Here is a 10,356-nt window from a genome sequence, read left to right as displayed (position 1 = left end):
TATATATATATATATATATATATTTTTTTTTTTTTTTTTTTTTTTTTTTTTTTTTTTTAAATCACAGGTCTGCATAGTTCATAGTTTTTTTATTTTATTTTTTTTAATTGGTTAAAAAATAATAATGATAGAACATGTATTTATTTATTTCATCTTTACAAGAATCTGGGTTTTCTTTTGCTTTAAATTGTAAAAATATCAATAACTGTTTTAGCTTTATAATATGTCGAAGCAGATGTCTGTTTGTCCTGAGCCTGGTTCTGCTAAAGGTTTCCTCCTCATGAGGGAGTTTTTCCTTTCCACTGTCGCCTTCATGCTTGCTCAAGATGAGAGTTCTGCAACAGAGTTAAACTCAAAGCAGTCTGCTCCTCAGATAAATAGTGTTAACTTATTATTTTTATATATGAATGTTTCTGTTCAGTGCCCTGAGATGACTTCTGTTGTGACTTGTTGCTATATAAATAAACTGAAATGAATTGATTTACTCATACTGGCCACAAAACCCCACTCCAACAAACCTAAAGCTGCCCACGGGTCACCAATTGATAACCACAGATGTAGTGGCTCTGGACACTTTTATCGTAATTTAGTGAACAAAGGTGCAACAATGGCTCCTTTGATCATAAAGGTTGCAGACCTCTATGCTGGACTCTTCTGTGCTTTCAATGAGTGTGGTTAAAACAGAGCAAATGGTAAATGATAAATGGACTGTACTTACAGTATATAGCACCTTTCTATCTTATCAAGATACTCAAAGTGCTTTACACTACAATCTGTGTCCTCATTTACCCATTCAGACAGCACTCTACTAGATCTCTATAAAGAATAATCAGCGATTATCACATTCATACACACATCAGAGGCAATGAGGGGTTCAGCGTCTTGCCCAAGGACACTTTGGCATGTGACTGCTGGTGGACTCAAACCCCAACTCTCGCATTGGAGGACGACTGCTCTAACTAATCATCCACAGCTGCACATACCCGCCACTATTTTTTTTTTTTTTTTTTTACCAGACAAACTGAGATCATTTTATGTTGAGAAATGATAAAGGTATAGCCCTTTTGGTCAAACGAAATAAAGTTATCACAGTCTCATAGTATGTCCTGCTCAGAGTGTGCTTTGAAGGCCTCTGTGCTACTACCAGATCAAAACTCTTCTAAAAATTCATCCAGTGGGTTATGAGATATTTTGCTAACAGACAGGTTAGTCCTTCCATCAGTTAATGTTAAAGTTTCAAACAAAGTGCAATGTGTAACACCCAAAGTATGTGTTGTGGATGACTCTCAGCTACTACTGCACCAGATTATTGCACAACATCTGTAAAACTGACCTGTTTCATTAAGTTCTTTGGCAGTGGTGGCTATCGTGAACCAGGTAGAAAATATATCTGTATGGTAGAGGCACCTTTAATGCTTATTAAAATGCATCCAGTGATTTACGAGGTTTTTTTTAAAAAACAGACAGGAACACAAACACACACGTGCCTTTGTCTTATGAAGCAGGATTTAAATATGTAATTTGATAGTTAATAAATATTCTACACAGTATCTGAATGTAAATGTTTTAATTGTCATGGCTGTGATGACTTTATAAGTTTGCAATCTGAGCTCTTCTTACTTTTCAACCTTTAATGGCCTTTTAATTGCTTTTGGTTTTAAATTGTAAGTGATTTAATTTCTTGGAGGAAAAAAACTGAAGCATGATTTATGAAACAATTATGGGCATCGTAGAAGTGCTTTGTCATAAAAGACAGAATCCTTGCAGAGGTTATATATATATATATATATATATATATACATAATTATTATATTAATAATTTAAGGCAAAGTAGAAAATCTATACAGTAATGAATGAACATAACCTTTAACACTTGTACAAAGCTGTGTAATCTTTAAGTCAAATTAAATTGGAAACCTCTTTTCAGAGAGTGAAGAATTTCTCCTCTTTTGCTTCTTTATACTTGAAAATCCTGTTAATGGTTCTAAAGTCAGTAATTGATTTTAGCTTTCTAATCTTTATTATTTCTTCTCTGCACCTGGGGCCAATTTGCTCATCTTTTTTTCTTATCTGACCGTGAGTACACTTGCCTTTCCCGCGAGGAAGGGAGGAAACAGGATAATCCCCATCAACCAGACACTTTATAAACACACACACCTTACCCACACAAATGTGTGTCTTTCTATCTTTATGGGGACTTTGCATTGACTTCCATTCATTTCTTTAGCCTAACCCTGACCCTTACCCTAAACCTAACCATTACCAGTGCATATCTAACCCTAAACCTAACCATTACCAATACATATCTAACCCTAAACCTAACCATTACCAATACATATCTAACCCTAAACCTAACCATTACCATTACATATCTAACCCTAAACCTAACCATTACCAGTAGATATCTAACCCTAAACCTAACCATTACCATTACATATCTAACCCTAAACCTAACCATTACCAGTAGATATCTAACCCTAAACCTAACCCATCCTCAATTCACACCTTAGTCCTAAACCTGATCCCTAACCCTTAGGCCAACAATCTCAAATTTCTCCTGGAGGTTATATGAACAAGAAGCTCTGCTCTGCTCCCCCTCCCCTACCCGCTCCCTTCCCAAGGACATCTGTGGACCTGTATCAGAGCTGAGCCGGCTGATAGACACTGTGTCATCTCTTATCAGGACTATGGAACTTTCTGGCAGTGTCCACGGACAACTCGCCACCTTTGTCAGCCTCCTCATGCATAAATGCATTATGGTGTCATTAGTATGTTGCTGTTAATGTGCAATGTCTTTCTTTTTGCAACTTTCACACTGTGCCCCAGCCAGGACATAGTACGAGATACGATTTATTTTTACCGCCCATCCCCTTGTGTTTCTCTTTTCCTTATCTAGGTTTGGTTATCTGAAACAGGTCTCTCTTGTAAATAAATGAGTCCTCGAGGCTCGATGGAAACTAACCTGTATAACTAAAGGTTGAATGACTAATGAATAAAACCCTGACTCTGACTCTTACCCTAAATCTAACCATTACCAGTACATAACTAACTCTAATATAAACTCAGTTCACACCTTAGTCCTAAACCTAACCCCTAACTCAACTATGGCATTCCACTGTATTAGGATCAGTCTTTGGTCCCCAAAACTGATCCTAAAGGTCCTAAAACAGTAATAAAAACCAGGTACACACACAGAGAAGCTCCTGAGAGCCGACAGTACACCAGACAGCACTTTGAGCTGCCCGCCAGCAATGTAAATCAGACAGATGGAGGGGCAAAACCAGACAGCAAAACAGAAATCAAAAGCTATTTTAGTTCAGCGACAAAAGGCCCCAAGTGTTCTCCGCTAACTTAATATTATTATCCACCGGATGGCTGCTAAGGAGCGCCGAGATGGAATGCACAAAGATGGTGAGTCCAGACAGAACCAAATCAAAAAGGAAGTGAACTCAAAGAAACCCAGCTCCCCTCATACATGTCAATACACCAGGAAGGATGGACAATTTGTCATGGGTTAAAAAGCTGAAAATTTGCTTTCATCGTTTCACAAATCAAAAAAAGGGGGAAAAACTCAAAAGGTGCAAAATGAAAAAGGTCCAGAATGTTAAATCTGCCTCATTTGCATCGAAGCCTCCACCTCACTTTGACTTTTCTGATTAGAAAGAAGCTTGCACGCATACAGATTATCACTGGAAAGAGAAGATGTGGAATTTAAAGTGAGCTCAGAGTAGAAGCTACAAAGGCCATGTTGAAGTAATAATAAAAATGTGTGTTTTATCTGATCTTCACTGCATGCAGGCTGACCTCGTATAATGGGAGCAGCATAGCTCACTGAATGATAAAGAAGCAGCAACATCAAATATCTCTTTCATAAAAATAAAGACCAACATCAAACAGCTTTGAATGACACATAAAAAAATGAGCAAGTATTGAAAATGTAGTTTATAAATGTAAATATTCAAATAATTATTTCCTTTTTATTAGAAAACAGAGCAAATCATCGATTGATCTGGACTAAATAAACTAAATAATATTGTATATGATCTGATAAAACTACTTATATTTATTATTTATTAAGGTAATGCTTACATGAGATTATTTAAGTTGCATTATGGCCACTTTTGTGTTAGCTAAGGTCGGTTCGCTGTGGTGGCCATCTTGAATTGGAATCACTTCAGCTGGGAATGTACAGGTGAGTTCACGCGTTTGTTTCTGATTCTAGCTATCAAAAGTCACTCAGAGGACATATCCTATCCTATTCCATCCATCCATCCATCCATCCATCCATGCTTCTTCCTTTTCAGGTCGCAGGGGAAACTAGAAATGTATTCTCTTGTCTACATTCTAAGCAGCTTTCACGACAGTCTGTTGATCTGAAAGTGCTTGTTGAAGCCCTGGTATCGGTATGATCTGATTGGGTCATAAGAGAAATTCAAAACTTTTTTTTTCTTTTTTAATTTTCAAGTAAATTTAACGAAATCATAACATTTTATTTGCTTTTTTTTTTTTGTGGTATCCAATTAAATTAATTTATTCCAATTTGGGAACTGCAGTATTCTTTTTTTTTTATTATTATTTACATTTCTATATTCAAGATTGACACCAAGAGCTAATGCCAAAGTGTTCATCAAAAATATCAAGCAATGCGTCATCCTCAGCGTGTGTGTTGCGGTGATACTCAACTACTAAAATCTAGCTCAACATCAGCTGAATTAGCTGGATTATAACCATTTCTGTGTTTTTCAAGGTTAGCTGGCTGTAGTGACCAGCTTGAACTAGATTGTCTAAAAGATAACCAGTTGTTGATTTCCAAAGAACTCCTAACCGTTCCAATAAAATTCATTCAGCAATTCGTGAGATATTTTGCTAACAGACAATCAGAGTTGAGTGCTAATAGCACATTTTTATAGCATCTTATCAGTTAGCTCTGAAAGTATGTGTTTGGAATGACTCTCAGCTACTGCTATGACAAATTCTAGCTCAATAATTGATTGAAGTGTAGCCATATTTTAAATAAAATTATTATTATCTTTGCTAAGCCAAGGTCACTTAGCTGTGGAGGCCATCTTGGAAGGGGTTGATTTTAAAATGTAGTCAGCTGTAGTCGTGTGTGTGTGTGTGTGTGTGTGTGTATATATATATATATATATATATATATATATATATATAGATATATAGATAGATATATAGATATATAGATATATAGATAGATACATATATATATAGATAGATAGATAGATGATAGATAGATAGATAGATAGATAGATAGATAGATAGATAGATAGATAGATAGATAGATAGATAGATAGATAGATAGATAGATAGATAGATAGATAGATAGATAGATAGATAGATAGATAGATAGATAGATAGATAGATAGATAATAAAAAAACGTTTGTTTTTTTTTACTTGTAAACAGTGTTCTGCATCTGCAGCGTTCACGCGCAGTTAAGTAATTCAGTCCAGCACTGGGTGTAATTAGTCCTCTATGGCAGCAGGGGGCAGCATCTGATGCTAAATCATTATCATCCCTGTGCTTACGTAAACCCACATTCAATCAGCTTCTGTTAGAAATGACTCGAATCAAACTAATTATCTTCCAAACTCGGCGGGATGGAGAAGTTCTCACCTGGTACAGGTGTTTCCATGCAGAACGTGGTGTTTCCTTGAAATATCCTTAAGATACTCTCAGCTTTTACCCGAGAAGCATCTTTACTTTACTCCACCTTCACCTCACAGCCCACCTGCTCACATTACAGGTAGAACCCGAATCCAGAGGACTTCCCATAATTCATCACGGCAAATATGTGGGTGAACTTGCACCCGGCCACAGCTCAAGCCATTAGTGGGAAGTCAGTGATAAAAGAACTTCTTGGGGTCTTTAAATGACTTTATTGGCTTTTTTTTTATTATTATTATTCTACTCATTTTCAGTTCAGTAATTTTACCATTGCAGTTCTAACACTTCATAAAAAATCTCTTGGGTGGGGTGGCACAGAGGTTATAAAGTGGATGGCCTGTGATCGTAAGGTTGCTAGTTCAATTCCCCGGACAGACATCAAAATGTGGATGGGAATGGTGAAACACCCACACCTGCCTCCACCCTCATTTGCTCCATTCTCAGCCCCTATAACAAGTCCCCTAACCTCCACCATCTGCTCCCCCAGGTGCTCTGGCAGCTCCCTGCTCCACATGGAGGGCTGTGGTAGCTCGGTGGTCTGTGGTTGCTTCTGGAAGGGAATCCAACCAAGTCTTTGTGCAAATTAATTCATTTGCTGTGGTGACCGCTGAATAAAAGAGCAGCCAAAAGAAGAAAACAAAAAGAAAAGGCTCCTGAACTTAATGAATGATAATTTTGTTGACACATAACAGACAACTTAGCAATTTGAATGTGTTGCTTTAGCTATGAACTGGAGATGTGTATCACCTTGTCTGAGTGAAATGTCAAGCTGTTTTATCTTCAGGCATTTTTATTGCAGCAACTGCAAAAACTGGAGCAAATGTTTTCATTATGAGATGCTTAAATTATGAGCTGCATAAAGCAGAATACACAAACCTTTACAGTCAAAAGAGACATTCCTGCTCTTTTTCCAGTTAATAAAGTTTGGCCAGGAGCTGCAAAATGTACTTAAAAACTCAGTAAGTTTTACATAAATGCCACATAATAAAAAACATTTTGTGACGTTATGAAATTAAAGATCTTTTATAAATGTATGGCAGTAATTATTTTTACATATTACCCTAAACACTTAGCTCATAAAAGAAAAAAAAAAAAACAATCACTGAACCATTCAGGCTAATGTGACTTTTTTTATTTTTTTTATGGGAAACTAATACAAGTAACCCCCCCCCCCCCTCCCTTGAAATAGCAGAAAATGAGTCCAGTTTGTTGAATATTTAATTGTGACATTATCAATTTCTTCTCATAAAGACTCTAATCTTCATTAACTCCAGCTGTTCTCTTTCTTCACATTATCAAATTGCCATGTATTTCTGTCGGTTTTCTATCGTAGTTATAAATTTAAATATTATTTCCATGTGAGTTTGAGCCAACATTCCAGAGGGACCAATTATTGCTCCAAAGACATAGCTTACTTGTCGAAATAAACATTTTGAATTAATGTTTCCCACGTTATTTGTTGTGGGTTCATACAACCCTGGTTCAGATTATATTCATACCAAAACAACACAATGATCGCTATAAATAAAATGTACCTTGGGGTAGTGATTTTTTTTAATCCTTCAGTTTTTAAAAACTGATTGATCACTGACAATGGATGAAAAATGCCATTGAAAGTAACAAAGCAAGAAAAGACACGCTGTCATTTATGTGAACTTTCTTCACAGAAGCTTTGCGTCCCTGAAATTGCCTCAATAGGCTTATATGGCTGTGTGCATTCTGAGGACTTGAAAGACTTTAAAAGTGGAAAGAACGGAGGAGGACTGAGTTTCCCTGGAGCGAGGACTTAGTGAGATGCTGTTGATATGAAGCAGGTACGAAGAACGAACAGCATGCAGGAGATCTGATTGCTGCACGGCATGGAAACATCTCACTACGCATCTGTTATTGTCTGTCAACAGATGGGACTGAGGAGAGGGGTCAGACTCGCAGCACAGCAGGAGGAGCCCATCATGTGTTTTCATTGTCTCAATGACTTGGCAGCCAAATGCCTGATGAACAAACGATTCATCAGCCAAACGGAAGGCTCTGATTGTGGATTTGGACGTGCATCATGTGGAATTTGATTGTATATCTTTGCATCAGTAGCAGAATTTGTCTTTGTTGTTGTCTTTCACTTTAACGTAGATTATTTGTATCCAACAGGGTGATGGCAGCCTTTATATTTAAAGAGGAGTCATGTGTGTTTACATTCTCAGTGCACTGTGGGAAAAAAAATCCTCTCCTTAAGCAACAGAGTGACTGAGATGTCAGTGTGAAGGATGGGCTAAAATATGAGCGCCTCTCCACAGGCAGGTTTATGTGGACCATAAAATTCACCACTCACATCTGTTTAATATTTAATTGTCAGCAGCACTTCAAGTCACTAAATGTGCCGTTTTAGAAATTGTGAAAAAGTATATATTTTTTTTTAATTGGCTGAAAAGTTGTAATTGTAATGTATGATATTGTGCTAAGAGTTATTTATATAAAAATAAAAATAGAAACCACTTCCAATCATTTGGAGATGTCATACCTGTGAATACCCACCTCCCCAAGCTTCAGGAGACTGTTCTCCCAGACTTGGTTTTATATGATGCAGATGTTGATCCTCATTGGGAAGATGAACTTGGGAGACGCCATCTGGAAGATCAATGTCTTTTTTTTTTCTTGCATATACATTTTGCTAAAGCTGTTTTCACACACGTACAAGCAGGTGAGAATCAAAATACCAGCAGAATTTGCTTCAGGCATTTTGTCGACATCTTGCCAGTTCGCTGGTAAAATGTACAGAAAATCAGTGGTACAGTGGTTTTAATGCAGCCTCACTTTGTGTCCTTCCTCCTGGGTGCTGTAGATCGATGGTCCCCCACAACCCCTCCTGCAACAGAAGCCCCTCACTTTGAAGTGCATGTATGAATAGCAGCTGCAGGAACACTCTGGACCTGATCGTGGCGCAGAGTCTGCTGAACATCTCCAGCTGTGAAGTTTGAAAATAGTGATAAATATGAATGAATAGATGATGGCAGAGGTATTCCTGTCGCTATTGCTGGAGGATACTCCAGAGACATCGACAAACTGGATCTCTGACACTCATCGTCCACAGAGCAGCTACCAAAGTGAAACAGCTTGTCACCTTTTCACCACTAAAATGATTTCTTTGATTGACTGATTCATGCATTTTATGTTTCAGGTTTGGAGTGTGAAATGTGAAACTGTCTTTTTTTTTTTTTTATCAAGAGGACCCTTGGATGATTGTATTGTTTTGGTTGTATTGTTTAGGAGTCAGTGTTGTGTATTATACTTGACTGTAAAAAAGTTCAATAGTTTAACCTTAATTTAAATAGTACACTAGGGCAGAAACACACAATCACTGGCTATTTTATTTGGTGCACCTTGATATATCAGGTTGAACCGCTTTTTGCCTTCAGAACTGTTTTTATTATTTGTGGCCTGATTCAACAAGGTGTTGGAAACATTCCTCAGAGATTTGGGGTTTTACTGATATGATAGCGTCATGCAGTTGCTGCAGATTTGTCAACTGCACATCCATCCATTAGCTTACCCACTTCTTCCTTGTTGGGTTGCGGGTATCACTGGTGCCCATGTCCAGCCATCACTGTGCGAGAGGTGGGAGGAAACCAGAGTACCCAGAGAAAACCCACGCATGCACGGAGAGAACATGCAAACTCCACCCAGAGATGCTTCCGGGTCGGGATTTGAACTGGGGCAACCTGTTCGCTGAGAGGCAGCAGCTCTACCAACTGTGCCAACTCAACTGCACATTCATGATGCAAATCTCTTGAGATCTGGTGACTGTGGAGGCCACTGGTGTTCAGGAAACTGGAACCAGAACCAGGCAAGACCACATGGTTTGGTTTTCAGTACCTAAAACGATTCCCTGCTTCAAGGTTGGAGGCGTTGTGCTTCCAGTGTTGGTATTCTGCATACCTTATTGACATTTTTCCTTGTTCATACCAGTCTCTGTAAAGGGGAGTGGTGGCACAGAGGTTAGAGAAGGTGGGCCTGTGATCGGAAGATCGCCAGTTCAAGCCCCGGTACCGATAACATCAAAAATGCGGGTGGGGTAGGTGAAGCACCCACACCTGCCCCCACCCTCATTCGTCCCACTCTAGGCCCTTGAGCAAGGCCCTTAACCCCCACCATCTGCTCCTCCGGGTGTCCTAGATAGCAGCTCCCTGCTCCACACAGAGGGCTGTGGTAGCTCGGTGGTTGCGTCAGGAAGGCATAAAAATAACTGCCAAGTCTTCGTGTGACTTAGTTCGCTGTGGCGACCCCTGAAGAAGGGAGCAGCCGAAAGAATAATAATAATAATTTTTTAAATATTATATCACAGGTTGTGTTTTGGAAACTTGACAGTAGTGACACTAATGCCAATATTTCTATGAGGGGAAACAGATTTTTAACATCTGGAAGGCAATGTGAGCGTTTCAAAGACAATTTGTTTTCCTTCATATTAAAGTTTGATAATAATCTGAGTTTCTCTTCTTTGCTTTGCAGCTATTTCCAAACCGTACCATTGTTAGTAGGTGAGATAAGATGGTTTAAATAGTTAGTGCATATTGTTTGACTTGCATTGTTCCTGTGTGTGAGTGAAACATCTCTTTATGGATGTCACAAATGATCCAGAATTAGATTTTGTGCCAATTTTTGTCAGTCTGCCTGCTCTTTTTTT

The 10,356-nt window shown here is 38.2% G+C and overlaps 1 protein-coding gene across 1 annotated transcript in view; it reads left to right on the top strand.

The window, feature by feature from the left end:
• The first annotated feature begins 5,574 nt into the window (after window positions 1-5,574).
• Window positions 5,575-10,356, top strand: part of hdac12 (histone deacetylase 12) — a 5,412-nt gene continuing 630 nt past the window's right edge. The window contains 7 exon segments of the mRNA XM_037677881.1: window positions 5,575-5,659; window positions 7,299-7,427; window positions 7,430-7,643; window positions 7,645-7,687; window positions 7,689-7,749; window positions 7,838-7,972; window positions 8,188-8,376. Of these exon segments, the coding sequence (XP_037533809.1) occupies window positions 5,575-5,659; window positions 7,299-7,427; window positions 7,430-7,643; window positions 7,645-7,687; window positions 7,689-7,749; window positions 7,838-7,972; window positions 8,188-8,376 (856 nt within the window).

Source organism: Nematolebias whitei, chromosome 6 (genome assembly GCF_014905685.2).
Source record: "Nematolebias whitei isolate Nwh7 chromosome 6, NemWhi1, whole genome shotgun sequence".
Lineage (NCBI taxonomy): Eukaryota > Metazoa > Chordata > Actinopteri > Cyprinodontiformes > Rivulidae > Nematolebias > Nematolebias whitei.
Note: the sequence above shows the minus strand (reverse complement) of the source record. Positions and strands in the feature narration are given on the sequence as shown.